At 42.6% G+C, this 24806-nt stretch overlaps 1 protein-coding gene and 1 pseudogene across 4 annotated transcripts in view; both read left to right on the forward strand.

Moving 5' to 3' along the window:
- SLC9A7 (solute carrier family 9 member A7) overlaps positions 1–24806 on the forward strand; it is a 141945-nt gene that overhangs the window by 87121 nt on the left and 30018 nt on the right. For 3 of the 4 annotated variants that reach the window (XM_025372692.1, XM_025372694.1, XM_025372695.1), the window contains exons 5-12: positions 2174–2286; positions 8823–8928; positions 9307–9448; positions 11704–11809; positions 14508–14596; positions 14690–14803; positions 17091–17202; positions 22546–22699. In XM_025372692.1, coding sequence (XP_025228477.1) covers positions 2174–2286; positions 8823–8928; positions 9307–9448; positions 11704–11809; positions 14508–14596; positions 14690–14803; positions 17091–17202; positions 22546–22699 — 936 coding nt within the window. Of the gene's footprint in view, positions 1–2173; positions 2287–8822; positions 8929–9306; positions 9449–11694; positions 11810–14507; positions 14597–14689; positions 14804–17090; positions 17203–22545; positions 22700–24806 lie in introns of all 4 variants that reach the window. The other variant, XM_025372693.1, reaches the window with a different exon arrangement.
- LOC112616228 lies at positions 17773–19315 on the forward strand (annotated as a pseudogene).

The raw sequence follows: 24806 nt of genomic DNA on the forward strand, positions 1-24806 counted from the left end.
CTTTCTGAAGAGTACAGTACAGAAAGCAGGAAAAAAGAGTAGCTTTACAGTGGAGAAGCCTGACAAATACTACTTCAACCAGGTGATCAAGGTCAACATCAGCAGTGGTAAGTCACGTTGATAGTATGTACCCTGATATTTGTGATGAGAAGGATACTCTACCTCTCTGGTCGTTCGCTTAAAACCACATTACCTCAGTATAACCATGAGAAAAAAAATCAGACAAATCCTAGTCAAAGGATATATCTACAAAATATCTGACCAGTACTCCTTAAATCTGCCAAGGTCATCAAAAATGAGCAAAGTCTGGCCGGGCACGGTGGCTCACGCCTGTAATCCCAGCACTTTGGGAGGCTGAGGCAGGTGGATCACAAGGTCAGGAGATCGAGACCATCCTGGCTAACACGGTGAAACCCTGTCTCTACTAAAAATAAAAAATAAAAAAATTAGCTGGGCGTGGTGGCGGGCACCTGTAGTCCCAGCTACTCAGGAGGCTGAGGCAGGAGAATGGCGTGAACCTGGGAGGTGGAGCTTGCAGTGAGCTGAGATCACGCCACTGCCCTCCAGCCTGGGTGACAGAGTGAGACTCCATCTCAAAAAAAAAAAAAAAAAAAAAAAAAAAGCGAAGTCTAAGAAACTGCTGTCACAGCCATGAGGAGACTAAAGGGATTGGATGACTAAATGTCATGTGGTATCCCGGATAAGATCCTGGAACAGAAAAAGGACATTAGGTTAAAAACTAAGAAAATCTGAATAAAGTTAGGATTTTTATGAATTTTTTAACAATTGGCTGGAGATAATAGCAGGGGTCTTTTGTGCCATCAAAAAAGGAGGGGCTTGGACTTATCCTTTAAGAGATACACATTATTGAAGAATGACACATTACATAACTGACATTAGTGACGACAGGAAGCAAAATGGGGAAAAGGCTACCGGAGAAGTCTATTGTGTAGGTCACAGACTGGTGGAAGGAAATGGAGAGGAAGGTCTTGTTCCAGGAATGTTTAAAGGGTACATGAAAGAAGCCTTTGATAAGCAACAAAGGGCACATCAAATCTGTAACATACAATTGCTGTGAAATGAAATTGAACTGGTTAAGTGTCTAGAACAGTGTCTGGCACACAATAGGCAAGCATTAAGTTATAGCTGTTTCTTCTCGAAAGGATTCCATTCTGCGAATAGTTCTTTTACTCCTAGCTTAGCTAGTCCACCCTTCTAAGCATTTGAGACACAAAGGTGGGCAGTGGCATCAAGAATCTCATTATTAGAGCATTGGCTGTAGGGTATGATGAGTCAAGCCCATGGTTATTTTTACTTCTCTAACCCCTGCAGCTGCTGCTATCACTGCTGCTGCCACCACACACACACGCACACGCACACACACATACACGTGCATGCACACATACCCTTGTAACACGTACTAGACCTTTTCACACTCCTCACTCCTCCCAATTTGCAAGCTGTCTTGTAGGAAATGTTCTTCCTCCAAGCTGAAAAATTTAACTTGGTAGTCCCTCTTAGCCCATGTCACAGTCTACATAGCATAAGGAGGGCTATTGCTGGCCCACCTGACCCATGCAAAGAGTGAAAGTCCAGATATCTTCATGGGTATATGGATGTTCTAATAGGATATTTAAAGATATTTGCCTCTTTTTCCTTTCTTTGAAATAATTTTTGGCAGAGAAGGAAGTAGTAGGTCAATCCCTTGGATCTTTGCGACCAACCCATTTTTTTCTCTCCGTTTTCATCCAGTCTACTCATTTCTCTGACTTTAAATGTATTATCTTAGAATCTTGTGAGTTTTGTAGCAACTTATTGCTACAAAAACATTATGCCAGGTTCTGTCTCTTCCTTTCCTCTGTATTACCCAGTTGTTTCAAATGCTTTAGCTTTGTTGCTAATTGAAGACTGTACTTCATGGTTGCTTTAGTTGTTAGAGTACAACTTTTAAAAATGAAATGTTCAGATATTTCAGCAAGATGACATTAACTTGCAAACTCTTACTTGATGCCAAAGTCCTATTTGCCAATGTCTCTAATAAGTGTCCAACCATGGCAACTGCCTGTTAATTTTCATAAATCTCTAAGAACAGCATTCTAGTACTATTCTGCTTGCATGTTTGCTAAGTTACCTATTTGTTTCTCCTGAGATAGTTTACCTTACCTTCTTACAGAAATCTCATGTATGGTGTGGTGAAGCTCATGAAGATTATGGGACAGCTCTCTGATAAATTTTACTACACAGATTGTCTCTTTTTTGGAGCAATCATCTCTGCCACTGACCCAGGTATTTGGCTTTGCATATTTGGCTTTATTATTATGGTATTCCATTATTTAAATCTTAAAAAATTCAGAGCAATCATTAACTTTTGTTGTAGTAGGGAGAATGTAGTATTTATTTGCATGGCATGGTGGTGGAAGAAGTGACCAATAGGTGGGTCTAACAGACTTAGATGGCTTTTCTTTTTCTTTTTCCTTTTTTGAGACAGGATCTCACTCTGTTGCCCAAGCTAGAGTGCAGTGGTGCAATCACAGCTCACTGAAGCCTTGACCTCCTGGGCTCAAGCAGTCCTCCTGCCTCAGCCTCCCAAGCAGTGGGACTATAGTTAGATGGCTTTTCTAAGAAGGGCATGCAATTTCCTTTTATATTATTAATTTTTCATTGTTGTAAAAATGCCTGACATAAAATTTACTACCTTAACAATTTCTTTGTTTGTTTGTTTGTTTTTTTGAGATGGAGTCTTGCTCTGTTGCCCAGGCTGGAGTGCAGTGATGCGATCTTGGCTCACTGCAGCCTCCACCTCCCAGGTTCATGCCATTCTCCTGCCTTCCTCTTAAGTAGCTGGGACTACAGGTGCTCGCCACCACGCCTGGCTAATTTTTTTGTATTTTTAGTAGAGGCGGGTTTCACTGTGTTAGCCAGGATGGTCTCAATCTCCTGACTTCGTGATCTGCCCGCCTCAGCCTCCCAAAGTGCTGGGATTACAGGTGTGAGCCACCGTGCCCAGCCTATCTTAACAGTTTCTAAGTGTATAGTTCAGTAGCGTTAAGTATACCCACGTCATTGTGAAACCAATCCCAAGAACTTTTTCATCTTGCAAAACTGAAATGCTGTACCCTTTAAACAACAACTCCCCAGTCTCCCTTCCCTGCAGCCCCTGGCAGCTATCTTTGACTTTCTGTCTCTATGAACTTGACTGCTGTAGAAATTTCATACAAGTGAAATCATATAGTATTTGTCCTTTTGTGACTGGCTTATTTCACTTAGCATAATGTCCTCAAAGTTCATCCATGTTATAGCATTTGTCATAATTTCCTAACCTTTAAGGCTGAATAATATTCCATTCCATTGTATCTGTATAGCATGTTTTTTGTTGTTGTTCTTGTTTTGGTTTGGTTTGGTTTTTGAGATGGAGTTTTGCTCTTGTTGACCAGGCTGGAGTGCAATGGCACGATCTTGGTTCACTGTAACCTCCGCCTCCCAGGTTCAAGCGATTCTCCTGCCTCAGCCTCCCGAGTAGCTGGGATTACAGGCATGCACCACCACGCCCAGCTAATTTTTTTGTATTTTTAGTAGAGACAGGGTTTCTCCATGTTGGCCAGGCTGGTCTCAAACTCCCAACCTCAAGTGATCCGCCTGCCTCGGCCTCCCAAAGTGCTGGGATTACAGGCATGAACCACCACACCCGGCTATATAACATGTTTTGCCTTTCATCTTAGAATGACTAATTTGGTCATAAGTTTTACACTTTGATTTTCTTCTTTCTCAGTGTTGCCCTTTTGCCTTCTTTTATGTAACATATCATTTGGTTTAAATAATACCTTTTCTTAGTAGAAACACACATGATTATCTGTAGCGAATGTAATTTAATTTGTAAACTCCTTTTGTGCAGCGTTCCTAGAGGATTGTGCACTGTGACATGGTTTTTATTCATCAATCCCTTGCCCTGTATTTTTCAAGTGTTGGTTGAACCAATTCTTACAAGTGAATTATTACACCCTCCCTTGCAGCTCAAAAACAAACAAAAAAATTATCCTTTCCAAGTTGGAACCTATAATTTGATCAGTTTGCATAAAGTAGTTACAGCTATTCTCTTCCTTAGTGTCAGCTATTGAGAGTACACCTTAGGGAAAGAAGTTCTGGAGAATGAGCTGCTCCTGTCCTCACGGTAGAGATGGAAAGGTCTGTTCAATGTCTTCAATGCCCTCTAATATTCTGAACAGTATTAACCTTAAAGATACTAAGATACTTGACCATGCCTCTTGGGGGTCCTCTCCATCAGTGCTATCTTATAGATCTTTCTGTGAAGATAGAGATGTTCTATAATCTGCAAGTCCATTGTGCTAACCAGTAGCCACATGTGGCTTTTGAGCACTTGAAATGTAGGGTAATGCAGTTGGGGGACTGATTTAAACTTTTATTTAATGTTAAGTAATTTAAATGTATATAGCCACATGTGGCTAATGGTTACCACATCAGACAGCATAGCTCTAGACAGTTGTGTGGTTCTGAAGAATCTCAATGTTCAAAAAAAAAAGAAAAAAAAAATTGACCTCTCTTACCCTCATATTTTATTACAAACATCCTGAGTAAATTAGTATTGAAGACTTGGCTGTCGAGGCACTCTGGTTTGTGAAAAGGTGGGATTTGGAGTCACAGGCCTTGGGTTGAGTTCTAGCCCTACCAATCACTGATCGGGTAGCCTGGACACATATTATCCCCTGACATCAGTTTCCTCATCTATAAAGTAGAAATGATGGCACCTATTTCCTAAGGCTATTGTGAAGATGAAATGAAACAACACGTGTAAGGCATAGAGTGTACCATCTCTACATTATGCTGGTCTGTGTCCACATCTGACTCAGACAGAGATTTCTCAGTTTTCCATATGTTTAAAAAATAAATAAATAACAGATCATCTCTTAACCCAAGCATGTTTCCAAAGAGAACTCTGAAAATCAGTTTTATTATTTTAATCCTATGCTGTCTGTGACTGTCTCCAGATGTGTGTCTGTGGAGAAATAGATCTTCATAAGTCTGAGAAAGGTGTTTAGTCTGTCTGAAAATGTGTTTCTAAGTATACTCATCTATAATTTTATTACTAACGTCTTACTAGTACCACTAACAAGTAAAGGGAAGTTAGTTTAACATAAAGATTATTGATATTGTTTCCTGAGCTATCAGTGTTACTTCATTTAATTGGATAGAGAGGCTTACTTTTCTAGATTATCTTTGTAATTGTTTACTTCCCTTTAATGTGTCTATGCTATGGTAGAAAATAATGGAAGGGATTACCATGCTACTCCATTTTCACTTGGCCTATGAAGATTGGCACCGTAAGGGTTTTATAGAAATGGAAGTTGTAGGCCGGGCGTGGTGGCTCAAGCCTGTAATCCCAGCACTTTGGGAGGCCGAGACGGGCGGATCACGAGGTCGGGAGATCAAGACCATCCTGGCTAACACGGTGAAACCCCGTCTCTACTAAAAAAAATACAAAAAAAGTAGCTGGGCGAGGTGGCTGGCGCCTGTGGTCCCAGCTACTCGGGAGGCTGAGGCAGGAGAATGGCCTGAACCCGGGAGGCGGAGCTTGCAGTGAGCTGAGATCCGGCCACTGCATTCCAGCCTGGGTGACAGAGCAAGACCCTGTCTTTAAAAAATGAAACAAAAAACTTTATAGTATTAGGATACAGAATCATATTGACTGATATGAAGGAATAAGAATCCTTGTCCCTGATTACTATACTTGGCTTGAGACATGAGTCTTTGGTCTTCTGGTCAAAGTTGACATAGTATGTGTGGGATAGTGTAGGCTGCACTGTGACAGGGAGCCTTCTCCACTCTGTGGTCATGTGTCATGGCTGCCATGTGCCATCTTTGTGGGCTTTTGTTTTAGACAGATCCACAATTAAAGGAAAAAAACACATTTCCACCCCATGGTGCCTTCCTAGGAAGCCACCAGAGAACACATGCCACTGCACTCCAGCCTAGGCAACAGAGACCCTGTCTAAAAAGAAAAAGAAAAGAAAAATAGAAACCTGTGAGTCAGGCTGATTGACTCAAGGAGTGCAAAGGTGATGAGTTAAAATTGGGGAAATGACATCATGATGGTTCACAGGAAGGGCATGCAATTTCCTTTTTTATTATTAATTTTTTATTGTGGTAAAAATGCCTGACATAAAATTTACTATCTTAACAATTTCTTTTTTTTTTTTTTTTTTTTTTTTTTTGAGACGGGGTCTTGCTCTGTCGCCCAGGCTAGAGGGCATCCTCTGGGACTTGGTTTAAATGTGCCACCTGCCTAGTCGCTCTTTCTAGACTCCATTATCTGCTCCCTCAGCTCTTTGAGTTAGGTCTGTTTTGTACATGTCAGTGCTTGCCACTTTGTACTGAGTGCTCACAAGGGCTAAGTGCCCTTGAGTACACGGATGAAGTGTCCATGAAAAGTTAGCTGAACGAACACATTTAGGTCCTTGAGTTTTTCCTTCTTCATATATCTGCCATTCTTTTGTTTTTCCCACTGCCTGTAGCCAGTGATCTTCAGTTAGTTAATTGTGATTTCTTAGTCTGTGTCCAGTTGGAAACAGCTATGACCCTGCTCACCCTGATTTCAAGGGTCCTGCTGTAGGGAGGAGGGCAGTTTGTTTCATCTCTCCCACCAGAAACCACTTAGCCAGTCTTGTCATCCCCATCCCATCGTCTTCCAGTTGTCAGCACCCACATCCCTCCTTGTGATCAGGCACAGACTTGCTCAGGAGGGGCACAGAAGGGATCCTAACCTGTTTTGTGAGATAATGAGCAGGGAGAATGAGAAGTTGAAACTTAGATCAATGCTATGTAAGCATTTATTGTTATTATTATTAATTATGCTTTTAGGCCAGGTGTGCTATGCATCTGTGGTCCCATCTACTTGGGAGGCTGAGGTAGCGGGGATTGCTTAAGCCCGGGAGTTCCAGGCTACAGTGAACTATAATCACACCACCGTACTCCAGCCTGGGCAACAGAGCAAGACCCTGTCTCAAAAAAAATATAAAAATAAAAATAAAAATTTTTAAAAATTGGCAAAACCAAACGGTAGCGTCAGGGAATGTGTATTTGTGTGATTAAATTATAGGGAAAGGCAAGAAAATGATGACTATAAAATTTAGTTTAGTGGTTCCCTTTAGTGAAGGAAGAGGCTTCAGACTGGGATGGGACATATAGGGGACTGACAAAGTTCCATTTCTTGAACAGGGAGGTGGTTACAAGACTGGTTGGCTTATAATAACTCACTAAACTGAACATTTGTTTGGCTTGGTTTTCTGATTGTATCAATTAGTAATGCTTTTGGCTGCAAAGAACAGAAAAACCTGGCTAATTCCTGCTTAAACAAATAGATATTTATCTTGGGTACCAGTACCGGGGCTGGTGTCCCAGCTTCCACTACAATCAAAAAGTACTACACTGTCTTTCTGCTGCACTGTTCTGGGGTTTCAGTCACACATCAGTTGCCCCATGGAGGCAAGATGACTACGTTGGTATCTGGCCTCTCCGCCTTCTTCCTGACAGGAAGAGGTGATGCTTTCTGCAAGAGAAGCTGGGAAAGTGGGGTTTTAGTTTTTGCAGTCCTATGGTAGAAACCATTGAGAGAGGGTAGTTGGGTCTGAGTGTTGAGAGAGAACACAGCTCTTGTGCATATATCTAGAGCGGTGGTTCTCAATCAGGGACAATATTGCCCACACCCCCACCCCTGTCCTTATTATTTTAAGCAACACACACCATATTTCAAAGGCTTGGCAAAAAGATAGAATTTATAAAATCTAATTAATCTTTTTTTTTTTTTTGAGATGGAGTTTCACTCTTGTTGCCCAGGCTGGAGTGCAATGGCGCAGTCTCTGCTCACCACAACCTCTGCCTCCTGGGCTCAAGCGATTCTCCCACCTCAGCCTCTGGAGTAGCTGGGATTACAGGCGCCCACCACCACACCCGGCTAATTTTGTATTTTTAGTAGAGATGAGGTTTCTCCATGTTGGTCAGGCTGGTCTCAAATCGCAACCTCAGTGATCTGCCTGCCTTGGCTTCCCAAAGTGCTGGGATTACAGGCATGAGCCACCGCACCCGGCCTTTTTTCTTTTTTTTTCTTTTTTTTTTTTTTTTGAGATGGAGTTTCACTCCTGTTGCCCAGGCTGAAGTGCAATGGCACGATCTTGGCTCACTGCAACCTCCGCCTCCTGGGTTCAAGTGATTCTTTTGCCTCAGCCTCCCAAGTAGCTGGGATTACAGGTGTGTACCACCATGCCTGACTAATTTTGTATTTTTAGTAGAGACGGGATTTCACTGTGTTGGTCAGGCTGGTTTCAAACTTGTGACCTCAGGTGATCCACCTGCCTCGGCCTCCCAAAGTGCTGGAATTACAAGCGCGAGCCACCGTGCCGGCCAAAATCTCATTAATCATTTGTATAATAACTTTGTTATTTTATCCTTGGCTCTATTGAGCCAGAGAAATCAAAGAGATTTCAACACACTGGTGAAGTCAAATCACATTGATTGTCATTAGTTTTTGAAGTTCTGTAACAGATACTTTCAAAGTGTGATGGGATCACGGTGGAAAGCATAGTGTTTTGGTGCAGTGTCATTAGACTCAAGCATCATATCAAAGCTCCTTCAGATAAGGAAGATTGCTGTTTTCATTTCTGCCACAGATAGACAAGTCTGTCTTTGACCCCCTTGCTATCTCTTGAATCACCCAGTCCCACTCAAGATAGAAATTGCCTCTATAAATCTGTAATCAGTGGTTTAAGGTCAGAAACCAAAACTAATTTCTGTGCTTTTGGCTCACTTTTCAGTGACTGTGCTGGCAATATTTAATGAATTGCATGCAGACGTGGATCTTTACGCACTTCTTTTTGGAGAGAGTGTCCTAAATGATGCCGTTGCCATTGTACTGTCCTCGTAAGTAGCAGTGTTTCTGCTGGAGAAGAGACACCTTGGTTTCCTGTATGCTTTGGGCTAAATTCAGAGGCTCATCTTAAATGTATTACATATTGAATTGGGTGTTTTTCTAAATGAGATTTATCAGCTTCGTGGATAAAATTATGTTGCTTAGTGTGCCCAGCAGCGATCAGAATGCTGACGCCAGTGTAACATGGTGGCTGCAGATTAAATTAAATTAATTTGCCCTGGGCAATGCTGGCCACAAATTAAATTAAATGAGTTTACCCTGGCCAATGCTTGACAAAATGTAGATACCTATGTTTGTCGATATTTTCAGGTACCACGGTGTAAAACCAGTGCAGTCTTTTAAAATTGTCTCTTGTTTTTAAACTTCAGGTCTATTGTTGCCTACCAGCCAGCAGGACTGAACACTCACGCCTTTGATGCTGCTGCCTTTTTTAAGTCAGTTGGCATTTTTCTAGGTATATTTAGTGGCTCTTTTACCATGGGAGCTGTGACTGGTGTTGTGACTGCTCTAATATCCTTTTTGTAGTTTCAGTTACGGCTTGGGTATGTGTGTGTGGCATTACACTTTCGAAAAGAAAGTTCTCGGCTGTTCTTTCAAATTGGAATCTTACATTGATTGTTCTACTGGGGTGTGATGGCTCCTGAAATATATCACTTTGGTGAAGCATGACGGTTAGGTCCCTAGCTGAGAGTCTGAAAAAATGTTTAGGAATACAAGCCTAGACTTCGCTCTGTCTTCACCTTTGCTTTTTCTCTCCCTTTCTTGTGATCCAGTTGGGGCATCAGTTTTAGAGGGGCGAAAAGAGCTGAGGAGCCAGGAGGTGGCTGGGAATTAGGGACTACCGGCTGGGAAGTACTTTAGCCCCAGCTAGCTGCTGCCACCTGCTGTTCTGGGCCGCATGGTGTTATGTGGCGATAGCTAGTTAGTGGCCTTCCATAAGCAAAGGATGGCTGGGATTTAGTTTAAACAAACTAAAAAAACAAAATGTGGAAAGAGCAGGCATCCCTTCTACAGATGTGCTGAGTCCTGCATCATATCCTCTTTGGTGGGCAGTGCTATGTAATTTAAACCACATCATTCCAACATGTAATCAATATGGAAAAAAACCCAAAATTATGATAAAATAATTAATGAGATGTTATACATTCAATCTTTGTGGCAAGCCTTTGAAATATGGTATGTGTGCCGGGCGTGGTGGCTCACACCTGTAATCCCAGCACTTTGGGAGGCCAAGGCAGGCAGATCTCCTGAGGTCAGGAGTTCGAGACCAGCTTGGCCAACATGGTGAAACCCTGTTTCTACTAAAAATACAAAAATTAGCCGGGTGTGGTGGTGCACGCCTGTAATCCCTGCTAATCAGGAGGTTGAGGCAGGTGAATCACTTGAACCCGGGAGGTGGAGATTTCAGTGAGCCCAGACCCTGCCATTGCACTCCAGCTTGGGCAACAGAGCAAAATTCCATCTCAAAAAAAAAAAAAAAAAAAAAAGAAAGAAAGAAAGAAAGAAAGAAAGAAATATGGTGTGTGTGTTGCTCTTACAACACATCTCAATTTGGAGTAGCCACATGGTAAGTGTTCAGCTACCACATTGGATAGTGCAGATTTAAATTGCTTTCTTCACAAGGGCCCTTTTGATGCCCTGGAGACATATATTGCTCAGTGAAATCCCTCATGAGATGCTTCTATGCTTGGCCTGTGTCGAATGGCACTGTTACAAGAAGGATCTCTGGTCCCAAAAGGTGACACCAGCACCTGGTAGCTGCCTCAAGAATTGTGCATTTCTTTCTTTCCTGTGCCTTCCCTAGGCACCTGTTGTGGACTCAGGTGGCCTCAGTGGTGCCCAGGGGTCAGGGTCTCACAGGCCTTGTCTTCACAGCCCTGCTGGAACCAACCCAACAAGCCAGCCTGACGTCATGACCATGCCTCTCAGAACCATGGCCATTCAAGGAGCACAGAAAACCAGTTGCCAGTTTCTCTAGAAAGCTGAATTTATTTAAAAAACAAAAAATAAAAACAAAAAAAAAAAACACCTTACTGACATATAATTTATATACCATTTAAATGTAATGGCTTTTGGTATATTACATGATAATTTTTTTTTGACAGAGTCTCGCTCTGTTGCCGAGGCTGGAGTGCAGTGGTGCGATCTTGGATCACTGCAACCTCTGCCTCCTGGGTTCAGTCGATTCTCAGCCTTCTGAATAGCTGGGATTACAGATATATGTCACCACACCCGGCTAATTTTTGTATTTTTAGTAGAGACGGGGTTTCAGTATGTTCAGACTAGTTTCGAACTCCTGACCTCAGGTGATCCACCCACCTTGGCCTCCCAAAGTGCTAGGATTACAGGCATGAGCCACCGCACCCTATGTGATTAATTTCTTAAAATTGTGGTAAAATATAGCTAACGAGATTTGTCATTTAACCATTTTTAAGTGCACAATTCTGTGGGGATTAAGTACATTCACAATGTCAGGTAGCCATCCCCTTGTCTACTTTCAGAATTTTTTCATCATCCCAAACAGAAGTTCTGTACCCATTGAACAGTATCTCATGGTTTCTTCCTCCAGCCCCTACAAAACTTGTGTTCCACTGGAAAGCTTAATTTGTATTACTTAAGAAATCTCCAGCAGCTTTAGAGCCTCCGAAAAAAAAGGTTGAAGGGAAAGGCTAGCCCTTTGGGGAGGGGTCCTGGGCTAGTGGAGTATGGTTCTTGGTGGCCCTGATACACGTACCTGGAGACAGGGTCCTTGACAGAATGCCAACGTGACTAAGTTTACCAAACTGCACTGCTTCCCCCTGCTGGAGACAGCGCTCTTCTTCCTCATGTCCTGGAGCACGTTTCTTTTGGCAGAAGCCTGCGGATTTACAGGTAGGTTTTCTCTACTCTTGCACCACCCTTCCCCTCACTGTAGTGGGGCCTGTGGGAACTTGAAGGAAGCAAAGAATTCTTAGATAGCAACTGCATGGAGTTTAACTGTTCAGCAAGTGTCCGTATGAAGGATTGCTGAGCAAGGCTAGTGTTCTGTCTTAAATGGATTGTCTACTTTCCAAAAAGCTAGATTTTATTTTATTTTATTTTTTTAGAGATTGGGTCTTGCTCTGTCACCCAGGCTGGAGTGCAGCAGCACAATCATAGCTCACTGTAACCTCGAACTGCTAGGCTCAAGGGATCTTCCCCCTTCACCCTCCCAAGTAGCTGAGACTACAGGCACGTACCACACCCAGCTAATTTTTTTATTTTTTGTAGAGATGGAGTTTGCTATGTTGTCCAGGCTGGTCTCAAACTCCTGGCCTTAAGTGATCCTCCTACCTCAGCCTCCCAAAGCACTGGGATTACAGGCATGAGCCACCATGCCCAGCCTGAAAAAGTAGATTTTAATGATAAAGTTTATCATTCCAAAGTCAATTACATTTTTGAGTACTCATTCTAACTATAAGTAGATGTTAAGGTGCAAAGAATCTATTAAAATTTTCTTTGTATATTTCCCTTGATTGCTGTGTTATTTTACAAACACTAGCAATAACAAGCAAAATATGTGTCCTTTAAAGGGTGATTTTGCATCTGCTCAGGTGGATGTGAACACCGTTTTTCATTGTTGTGTCTCTGGGCTATTTAATCGTTGTTTTTCAATATCAAATTTTTATGGTGTCAGTTTCATATAGTATTAGTGTGGTGAAACGTGGTTTTACTTCCTCACATTCTTTCATTTTTAAAAAAATCATTGAATTTTTCCATTAGAAAATTCAAGTCACAATAGCAAAGACTTGGAATCAACCCAAATGTCCATCAGTGACAGACTGGATTAAGAAAATGTGGCACATATACACCATGGAATACTATGCAGCCATAAAAAAGGATGAGTTTGCGTCCTTTGTAGGGACATGGATGCAGCTGGAAGCCATCATTCTTAGCAAACTATCACAAGAACACAAAACCAAACACCGCATGTTCTCACTCATAGGTGGGAACTGAACAATGAGATCACTTAGACTCGGGAAGGGGAACATCACACACCGGGGCCTATCATGGGGAGGGGGGAGGGGGGAGGGATTGCATTGGGAGTTATACCTGATGTAAATGACGAGTTGATGGGTGCTGACGAGTTGATGGTTGCAGCACACCAACATGGCACAAGTATACATATGTAACAAACCTGCACGTTATGCACATGTACCCTAGAACTCAAAGTATAATAATAATAATAATAATAATAATAATAATAAAGAAAATTCAAGTACAGTTACTGTACATAATCCAGGTACTTAGGATGTACTTTTATCACCCTTTCAAAATACTGTAGAAAATCTTTATATGCGGCATTACAAAATGCCCCACTTCCTTAAAATTTAACAGTTATCTGTAAATGTGTAGGCAAAGTCCCAGGTGCGTCAGTTGTCTCGCACAACAAAATGATTACCATTAACCAGAAATATAGAAGATCGGGGCTTGGATAAATGGAATAGTACTCTTGATCTGTTTTGTCTGAAGTCCTAGACTGTGAAAAAAATATAGGCCAGGCACGGTGGCACATGCCTATTTAAACTCAACACTTTGGGGCCAAGGCAGGTGGATCTCTTGAGCTCAGGAGTTCAAGACCAGCCTGGGCAAGATGGAGAAACCCCATCTCTACAAAAAAATACAAAAATTAGCTGGGTGTGGTGGTGTGCACCTGTAGTCCCAGCTACTCAGGAGGCTGAGGTGGGAGGATCACTTGAGCCTTGGAGATAGAGGCTGCAGTGAGTCAAGATCATGCCACTGCCCTCCACTGAGGGATATATAGTATATAATCCACTTTGTCTCAAAAAATATATATGTATATAAAGCATTAGTTTGAAATTCAGTTCATTCATTCTAAAAACAGTGAGGAATATGACACAAATTTGGATGGGCCCTCACAGTCTCTTTGAGGGAATGAATGCTATATGCCAACTACAGATGGTAGTTGGAGGAGTTTAGAGGAGGCAATAGATACCATTAAAACTGGAACAAGGAGGGGATGTTGAGGTACTTGGCTTTGAAGGAAGGCAGGGTTGGGAGACAGAAAGGTTGATATGAGGTGAGGGGTTGTAGGAGTGTTCAGTAGTAATAGGAAACTATTTTTTTCTTTTCTTTTCTTTATTTCTTTTTTTTTTTTTTTTTTTATTTTGAGAAAAGGTTTCCCTCTGTTGCCCAGGCTGGAGTACAGAGGTGTGATCAGGGCTCACTGCAGCCTCAACCTCCCAGGCTCAAGTGACCCTCTCACCTCAGCCTCCGAGTAGCTGGGACCACAGGCCCACATCACCACATCCAGCTAATTTTTTGTATTTTTGGTAGAAATGGGGTTTTACCATGTTTCCCAGGCTGGTCTCAAACTCCTGGGCTCAAGCCATCTTCCTGCCTTGGCCTCCTGCAGTGCTGGGATTACAGGTGCGAGCCACTGTGCCCGACCCAGCAATAGGAAAGTTTCAAAAATATCCAGGAAGTTGGATATGCTAGGCTTGCCTACCTTAACCTTTTGTTCCAGCAGGGTTTTTTTTCCCCTGCCTCTTTATTTTCCATTGATTATTTTGGGGGGATGTTTTAACAGGTGTTGTAGCTGTCCTTTTCTGTGGAATCACACAAGCTCATTACACCTACAACAATCTGTCGGTGGAATCAAGAAGTCGAACCAAGCAGGTGAGAGAGAGGCTTGGTACTCACGAGTTGCTTGTTAACACAGGGAAGGGGGAACTGCAGGGTTTACAGCTTCCTTTTCCCTTCTCTGTGCAGCTCTTTGAGGTGTTACATTTCCTGGCAGAGAACTTCATCTTCTCCTACATGGGCCTGGCACTGTTTACCTTCCAGAAGCACGTTTTCAGCCCCATTTTCATCATTGGCGCTTTTGTATCCTTTTCTTGTTCCACCATTTTCTACATGCAGAGACAACCACTGTTGGAGAAGCTATAGTAATAATAGTCATAATAATACTATAAGATAACAATAATATAATCATATAAAATCTCATAAAATAATAATTACGGTTTCTGTTTTGGGTAGGTGACTAAGTCCATGCTAGTTCACAGGGTTTTTATGATGAATAAAAGAAGGCTTAAGTGGCATTTCATAACGCTAAATGTATTTGACTTAAAGGACTGCATGTATTCCAAGGTCATCCTTTTGGCCTTTTCTGTGTAAGATGGCCTTTCTGTTAAACTGGTGCTCAGCAGGTGATAGTTTGTTTTGTAAAGTGCCCTTCTGGGTGTATCTAAAAGTCAGCAACCATGTCAGTCTCCAGTGTTATTTTTGACATTTCATTGCTGTATGAATTCCAATCCGGGAGGTGCCCTGATTTGGATGACCCAAAGGTTCTCCACTTGCTCGTAACTACATCCACAGCATGCGAAGCCCTTCCTCACACTGCCCAGGGTTGTTTGCAGGCAGTGACCCTACTGTTTCCTCAAGCTTCCCTGCTGCTGCAGATCATGGTAGTAGACTCTTTCTCCCCACCCCCACCAAAAAAAGGAGAAGGAAAAAAAATGAGGGGAAGAAAAGATAAAATAGAAAAATACTTGATTCCTTGGTCTGGGCCCATTGTAAATGCAGTTTCTGGAAAAGAGACATAATTTGCGGGATTGGCTTCTCTCATGTCCCTAGCAGTGGATGGATAGCTGAGGGTTTTGCTCACTTGGCCTCAGATACTATGTTTTTATTAAAGCGAACTTTTCTGGGGCTTGATTTCAAGATACTGAGCACAATCCCCTATTGCTGGACATGCACATTTGCCTTTTCTGAGGCCTCATGATTATCCTTAGATTTTGGAATGCTGGCCAAAAAGGAGTGTTTTTCTCTCTGGGCTTAATTTATTGTGCAGGAATGACTGACACTCACCAAGCTGCTGGACAGTGACAGTGGCCTAATGCAATACTGGTTAGTGTGAGAGCCTCCTACGCTTGAACCGGTGGCTCATTTCTTGGATTTCCATGCTTACCAGACTAATAGCTAAAAATCTGCAAGACCAGTGTTTTTATTCTTTTTTGAGAAAGACCTTGCATGTTGTTTTGATTTGTATTCCTAGCATGACATCCTGTGAGAGATAGTGAGAGTACAGCCCTGTTTACAGATGAGGGCCTGGCAGAGGCCAAGCCAGGTCCTCTGCAGATCCTAACTGCTGCTTACCACTTAAGGACTTTTGCTTCTCTTCTGGGATAGAATGTACTTTGTAAGCATTACCTTGTTCTTTCTGCTTAAAACAAAACAGAAAGAAAACGGAAGAAAAACAGGCAGTGCTTTACCCTGCAGGAGACAGAGAAGATAGTTCCGCCCTGGCTTCTGTCTGAAACAGCTGCAGCTCCTGCAGCTGGTGTTTTGCCAAAACGGAAGCTCCCTGTTCCTCTGGCTCCCACAGGCGTTCCCTTCTCTGACCAGGGGAGTGTGCAGCTCTCTCAGCTGGGCACTGTTCTAAACTCAGAAGTGACAAAGGACCAGTTTCCCTGAATTCTTTGGTTTCCACAACAGAGTTCCTTTTTCCACCCTCCTTTTCCATTTCTTACATCTCCAAAAGACATTTGAGCTACTTAGGTAGAGAAATATCTCCCTGGGTTCATTCCTGTGAGTGATCTGAATGTCTTTTAGTGTTATGAATATTTTAAATTTCCCCACCTCTTATTTGCAGGCTCTTTCTGGCCATTAAAATCTCTGATGTTTACTTGCAAATGAAGCCTGCGAGCACTTATCCAGCAAACTTTTTCTTTATAGTTTGACTGCAGGATTAGCAATTTTTTTCTTCTAGTGCCTTTTCTTTTAGTAGAGCCCAACAGACACTGTTTGCTTCTCTCAACTGCCCTCTCCTGCCGTGGTACTGTAGCTTATTTCTGGACTCCTTTTTAGATAGATTTAGATAGATAGATAGATAGATAGATACCAGTTGAATTAAATCAAGAAGTTACAACAGTGTGTTTCACAAGCTAGAAATGATCTCTATGAATCAGGAGATGGGGAAGCTTGGCCAAACTACTCCCATTTTGTTGCTGAGAAACTTGTCTAGAGAGAAACTAGATAGCCGGGCTTCTTTGGGCAGCTCTCTGGACTATAATGAGGCATCACAGCATTCCTAAAATTCTCTGCTCAGCCGGAGGCTGTGTGGAATGCCATTCTGGAAACTGTTGGGCCCTTAACCTCCACCTGTGGTCAGGTTGCCATCTTCCTGGGCAGAGCTGCGCACATCTACCCACTTTCCTTCTTCCTCAACTTGGGCAGAAGGCATAAGATTGGCTGGAATTTTCAACACATGATGATGTTTTCAGGTAAAAAGGCGTAAGTGTAAAGAAAATGAGTTTTATTCAGCAGGTAACAAGAATATGATTAAAATATAATTGATAAGGTTCATAAAAAGGCAAGCATTCAAGTTTCTGGTCCGTTTGTATCCCCTGCAGTGAGGAATAGACAGATGTACATGTTCAATTGAGTTAGTGTTGATTTTGCAAACCATACTACCAAATGTGAATGTTCTCCCCTAAATTATTTGCATTTCTATTTCATCACTACCACTCAAGGGACCTGGAGATAGGGTGTTTAAAGTGCTTGATTGTTTTCTAGAAGATCTTCATAACCCTTAAGCTTCCTGAAGGGCGCCAGGTCTAGAATTAGAAGGAAAAGAGCTCCTGATGAGAAAGAGCACTGGCCAAGTCACTCAGCACCTCCCAGCTGCAGTATCCTCTCTTGTAAAATAATGAAATTGAACTAATTAGCTGAGGTCCCCCAGCTCTAACTTTCTGTGGAGCAAAAGAAATAAAATACACTCATGTAAGCAAGGGGGACCCAACACTGGAATTTAATAGCTGTGATCATCCTGCTGAATTGACACTGTCTCCCGCATGCCCCCCCTTTTCCCTGTAAAGCTCAGAAGTCTGGAGAAGCCACTGAGGGGACAAAGGACAATAAAGAAAGCTGTGGAAGTAGAGTAAGGAGAGAGTAGCTGGCATGAGTGGATGATGCAGTGAGGGTGGTAAGCGTCAGCTTTATATAAATGAGACCCAAGTTAGAGCATTTCTGCAGAACAGAGGGAGGAGAAGTTAGTTGCAAAAGGCTACTGTGACCCTTAAAGGCACCTCTGTCCTTTAAGACAGAGAGTGAGTTGCAGCCACCATTACTGCCATGCAGTAGTTATTGGGGGGCTCACAGAGTCATAGTGAAATCAAACCAACAGGCACTGCTCAGTAAAGCAGTCATTTTGTCTCACACTAGCTTGCCTCTGAACTTAGATACAGGTACAGTCCTCTAAGATGATTTCCTTTTACTCTGACAAACATTTATTGAGCATCCTCTTTTCATAAGCCACAGCTCTAGGTTGTGGAGGATGCAAAGACCAGCCTCCTTCACGGAGCTCACAGTCTGCTGGGGGGAGGCAGGTACACAAAGACTTCATTTTCTTCCAAGAGAGGTTGGTGAATTGCACAAAAGAGTCTGAAAGAAATGTGGACAAGAAGAGAATGGCTCAGGGCCATCTTCACTAAGGGAGTGGCCTTTTAGCTAGGCTTGGAAGAATGGAATTTCAGGAGGCAGCAGTTTGGGAAGGCAGAAAAGTATTGGCATGCCTGGCTTGTTTAGGGAAGGGCAGCAGTCTGGTTTAAAGGTCAGATACATGGAGTAATTCAGAAAGAGGGTGAGGTTGACCACCATTGCCGCCTACAAGCTGTGGCTGATCTGGCACGGGGAGAGTGCCTGGAACCTGGAGAACTGCTTCAGTGGCTGGAAGGACACTCCCTGAGCCCGGGGGCTACAAGGAGGCGAAGTGAGGTAGACAGGCACTGCAAGATGCTGTCTATAAGTTCAACATCTGCTTCACCTCAGTGCAGAAGAGAGCAATCTGGGCCCTCTGGACAGTGCCAGATGCCACTGACCTGATGTGGCTGCCCGTAGTGAGGACTTGGCATCTTAATGAGTGGCACTCTGGGCTTCTGACCGACCTCCATAAAGCAGAAACTGCTGCCAAGCATGGTAAAGATCTGGAGGCGCTCCTGTGATGTCCCACCACCTCTCATAGAGCCCAATCATCCCTTCTACAGCAGCATCAGTAAAGATCGCAGGTATGTAGACCTCACTGAAGATCAGCTACCCTCTTGTGAGGGTCTGAAGGTCACTTCTGCCAGACCTCTGCCTCTTTGGAATGAAGAAATAGTTCCCCAGATTAAGGAGGGGAAATGGGTACTGATTACAGCCCACGGCAACAGCCTCCCCGGCATTGTCAAGCATCTGCAGGGTCTCTCTGCGGAGAGGAACCTGCCGACTGCTATTCCCATTGTCTATGAATTGGACAAGAACTTGAAGCATATCAGGCGCATGCAGTTCCTGGGGGATGAAGAGACCGTGTGTAAAGCCGTGGAAGCTGTGGCTGCCCAGGGCAAAGTGAAGAGCTAAAGGCCAGCGGATAGACTACTTTCCCTGGGAACACCCGCCTTGCCCATCCCTTTCTCTGTCCCTCCCCACTGCACATGTCACACTGACCACATCTGTAGGCATCTGAAGTTGTAGCTGCAGATGGGTACCAGTGACTCCCATTTTTCATTTCAGCCATTTTTCTCCTGCACCCACTGTCTTCACACAATCTAGTCAAGATAGCACCTCCAGGGAGGGCACGGCTTCTCAGTCCAAGCCAAGGGAAAACTCCCCTTATCCAAAAGAGTTGAGAGGTAGTGACTTGGGTTTTTACCAGGGCTTTGTGTACTAAGGACCTGCTTGAGTAGGAGATAGGGAGGAACCATGCTAAGGCACGGCCAAAGAGGAGAAGCAAGAGAGCCTGTGTGCCCCCAGGAGCCAGTCCTGTGTTCTTCTGTAGTCAGGCCACTGCCTGGAGGGCTCTAGTCATTCCAGTGGAAGATAAATGTAACCAGCATGGTGATGTAAAAACAAAAAAAAACAAAAAACAAAAAAACGGTTTCCTTCCTGACCCCAGAGGGGCCGGCTCTACTTGATGGGTGGGATCAATCCTGAATTAAGTTTCTGTTGCATTTATTTGACAAAAACGAAGTGTATAAATAATACAAAACAAAAGTCCTTGTGGGGTTTCTAGTGGCAGTTGAAATAATCCCACATGTGATCATCAGAAAATAAACCATTCCTTATACCAATATGGCACAAGCTCCGTGACTTGAAAGGGGTAGGAGTGCCTCCTGCTGTGTATTTTAGAATCCCTGCCCCGCCTTGTTTCATGGCAGTGAAATGCCTCTTGATCATGTCCAAGTGTGTCTTTCACTGCCTGTTTTCTGAATCATGTTTTAGTTACTTGGCCCTGCCACATGGGCCCAGTACTCATTTTGAGCATAACTGTACTAAATTTTTTTTCCAAATCAGTATAAGAAAGGAATGATATGCAAGAAAAAAGGAAAAAAAAAAAAAAAAGGTGAGGTTGGAAAGGAGAATTGTATCTAAACTCATAATTTTCACCCTTTAGGTTACATCAGAATTGCCCATTGGGCTTGTTAAAGCACAGGTTGCTGGGCCTCACTGTCTGATTCTGGGGATATGGAGTGGGCTCTCCTAACATTTCTGAGCTGCCGCTGCTGCTGGTTTGAAAACCACACTTTGAGAACCACCACGGTAGAGTGGAGACCTCAGGGAAGCTCCAGTGCTGTGCCAAAGAGTTTGAGCTTCACTCAAGAGCAGCAGGGACACATTCAGAACTTGGTGAAGAGGACGGTGATAAGCTTCTATGTACATATTAGGAATATGCCAGTGGACAAGAGGAAGATTAGTTGGAGCTAACCCTGTCATCTAGGTCAACTTAAATATGCTCATTGGCTTCTGTACTAAAAAGCTGAGAAGTGTACAGTGCTGTTTAATGATATCTCCAATAAAAGACATTTTATGCTGGGAGAAATCTGCCTATCAAAAGGAACTCATTCATCAAGGCTATGAAATACCTGAGGTCTCACTTTCATATTGCTTACCATGCTTACCTAGTGAAATTAAGAAAAATGTATTCTACGTGGTCTCTCTCTGATGCCCAAGTTTTCTTCTTTGAGTCAGCATCCCTTGAGAGGCTTAACTGTTGACCAGTGACATAGCTGGCTGGCTGTAGGGTGACCTAGATGTGTATAAATATTTCACTAGGACAGATTAATAGAAAACATCAACTTTGTTTTCAATGTAACTTTTATTGATGTCACTCTTCTTTAGTGAATTGTAGTGAAGTGCTCAGATTACATATATTAATAATTGTGAAATTGCAAAAAGTAGAAAAATGTACAAAGAGATATAATAAGTCTAACTTTTCATTCTCTCGCATGTTATACACACAATCTTCCCCATGGTGAATAAAAATTAATACTAGATATATACTAAAGACTGTAGATTCAGTCTTTTTTTTTTTTCTTTTTCTTTTCTTTTTTTTTTTTTTTGAGACACAGCCTCACTCTGTCCTCCAGGCTGGAGTGCAGTGGCACCATGTCGGCTCACTGCAACCTCTGCCTCCAGGATTCAAGTGATTCTCCCACCTCAGCCTCCTAAGTAGCAGGGAACTACAGGCACATGCCATCATGCCTGGCTAATTTTTGTATTTTTGGTAGAGATAGTGTTTCACCATGTTGGTCAGGCTGGTCTCAAACTCCTGACCTCAGGTGATCTGCCCACCTTTGCCTCCCAAAATGCTGGGATTATAGGCGTGAGCCACCACACCCAGCCAGATTCAGTCTTTACTATAAAATAAATTATGAGCATGATATGGGAAAGGAACAAAAGAGCTTAGAAAGATGAACTCCAAAACATTAAACTGCTGATATTAATCTTAAAATCCATAATGCAGATCAGGTATCAGCAAACTACAACCCCTGGGCCAAATCTGGCCACTGCCTGTCTTCACATAGCCCATGAGCTGAGAACGTCTTATACAGATGAATGTTTGCACTCTGTTTGATGATAGACAACACTGACTTTGAAACAACAGTTAAGCAAAATATCCCCTCCAGAAATAATTTCCCTCTTTTCATTATTAGACCTATATTACAACAAAGTGGCCTCAATTATTACTATTGATTTTTGATAATAAACATTTGTGGAAATGTTCGTCTCTTTAATCTAAGTACCCACATAATATTCTTGATTTTGCCTCTTGGCCCAGAAAACCTAAAATCTTTAGTATCTGGCCAGTTACAGAAAGAGTTGACCACCCCTGATGTAGACTGGGTTATATTTTCACTTCTCTGTGTGGTTTCCCCTGTTGCTAAGGAAATGCTGAACTGTGTTCCACAAATTTGAATACTCGTACCTAGCCTGTTTTTTAAGTTTGTATTGACTGTGTGGTGCTTGGGTTGTGTTGGGATCACAGTGTTAGCTTATATTATTATTACTTATTTATATTTATTTTTACTTCATGTTACTAGCAGGAGAATCATTTAAGCAATAGGAGTGTTATTATTCTGAAAAAGTGCTGTACAAAGCAGTACGATGCTTTTTCATTGTGTTTGGGAGTTTTGCAAAAGACAGCATCAAATAAAAGAAAATCATGCCTTTCAGGTTCTTCTTTCTAGGTAAGACAACTTGGCCCCTGAAGCATGAATGAATAGAGTTTATTCGCCCCAAATGGCAGCAGTGGATTTTGAGACAACATTGTCATTTAATTCTTATGAGCAGAACTTCTTTGGTCCCCGCAGGCCTCAGGGGAGCAATGGCATTTGCGTTGGCCATCCGTGACACGGCATCCTATGCTCGCCAGATGATGTTCACGACCACCCTTCTCATCGTGTTCTTCACCGTCTGGATCATTGGAGGAGGCACAACACCCATGTTGTCATGGCTTAACATCAGGTTGGTTTGGAACCAAGGCTAATTGAGTATGTCAGTTGTCACTGTTCCTGAGAATGTTCAACACCCTGTGCAGGATGTGCTACTTTAGTTCATGGAAGCCTTTTACAGTCTTTGGTTTTGTTTGTGAGGAGGGATTAACAATTTTTTTAAAAACAATAAGTAAAAGTTTGGAGTATGGGGTTTTCCAGGAGAAAAAAAATGGAGTCATTAAAAATTTTTGTCAGTGCAAACATACAAAGAATGAGAAGTGCCTGGATCTTGCTAGAACAGTGACATTAGAGCAAAAATTTAAAAAGTCTTAAAGCTGCAGGACAGAAAATAGACCAAGAGCCCCTGGCAGAGTCCAGTATTTCATGTTCCTTTGAAATGAAATCCAGACTCTGAAGAATAAGCTCACCAGCCAGATATAGAGGCAATTAGAGTTTTATTTTAGCATGAAGCTGTATGCTGTCTCTTCTTGCTTGAGTGTACAAAAGAGGTGACATTTTCTGGGTAACCCTCACCTGTTGCAGTTTCATGGACGTCCTCTGCCTGTGGCTTTGTAGCTGTGTCAGGACAGAAGGAGCACTGATACAAGTTTGACTTTTTCAAGAGCGCTTGAATTCCAAATTGTGTTTGTGAGCTCCAGCATCTTATGGTAAAGAAGTCATTGGAAATAGGGTTCAAGAGACCCACAGCCCAACTCTGGCTTGAATTAAAGACAAGCCTCTCATGTGTTTGGGCCTCAGGTTTCCTCAGCGTTAAGTGAAGACGCTCTGCCGGGTGATCTCAAGGGCACTTCAGCTCTAAGTGTTGTGCTGCACATCACTGGATGTGCTCTGGCCACTTACCACAATTTCAGGTCTGCACAGGGTGACCGTGTTCCGGAACAAGAAGACACTTGGGTAGTACAAAGGTGTGAAGAAAACTTCTTTGAAAAGCCACACGGTGGCAATGGTTTTTCTTTCTCTGCTGGCTTTTTTAGTTTGTATTCTCTAGACTGTAGAATGCCCGAGACAGCTGCACAGCGTACATACCTTGGAGGAGAGAAAATGAACAGAGATCTCCCAGTCATCCTTGGAGTTGGGGGAAAGAAACTAAAATTTGAGAGAATCATCTCCTGTATCTGAGTTTTCGTATAGATGTTAGGCAGAGATTCCTGGGCTGCCACTTCTGCCACCAGCCACTGCCACTTCCACTGCCAGCTTCACCATTTCTGGGCTAGTGTATCCCTGCCTGAGATCCAGGTGGGTCTGCAGAACCAGTATGGGGTTTATCAGTGTTAGTCATAATAATAAGTAACACTTATGTTTCAGGCATTGTTCCAGATACCATGCATATATGAAGATAATTCTCATAACATTCTAACAAGGGAGATAGGACTATTATCTCAATTTTAGAGTTGGGGAAACTGAGGCACAAAGCAGGAATTTGCCCAAGGTCACAGAGCTTTAAGTGGACAAGCTAGGATTTGAACCTAGGCGCTCATACCAGAGAGTCCACACTCTTAACCACTGTGCTATACTGCCTGTAAAGAAGAGTTATAAAATTTGGAAAGGTTAGAATTTCAATTACCTGGCATGAATCTCAAGGGTTGGATTAAGGAAAAGAATCCATCTTTGAGAATATAAACCTGAAGAAAATTTACAGTCTCTTACTTTTAAACTTAAGACATAAGATGGTACCATCTTTGTTCTATGTAGCAGAATTAGGGCAAGAGAAAAGGTTTACCCTGCACACAGCTGAGAATCTTTGCATTTGGTGACCTCTGAGATTACTTCCTGCTCCTGTTTGTCTGATCACCTAGTAGATGCTCTGGATGCTCAGAGCCTCATTAAATCATGTTTGTTTTTCATGCTATTTTATAAATCCTTTTCTCCCCTTCCCCTCAAACATATACAGGACCAAATTTTCTGTTGAGAGTAGAGAGTTGACTTTTGACATTTTGCTCTTGTAACTGCCTTGGAGATCCATGTAGGTTGTTCATGGATCAAGTTTGTTCTGTTTTATTGCAGAGTAGTATTCCAAGGTGGGCCTGCCACATTCCTCCTCTGGTCCCTGCTGCCTAATTAGTGGCTCCAGCCAAACTCTGGATGTACCAGAGTTTGTTTAACCATTTACCCCTCGG

Source organism: Theropithecus gelada, chromosome X, assembly GCF_003255815.1.
Source record: "Theropithecus gelada isolate Dixy chromosome X, Tgel_1.0, whole genome shotgun sequence".
NCBI lineage: Eukaryota > Metazoa > Chordata > Mammalia > Primates > Cercopithecidae > Theropithecus > Theropithecus gelada.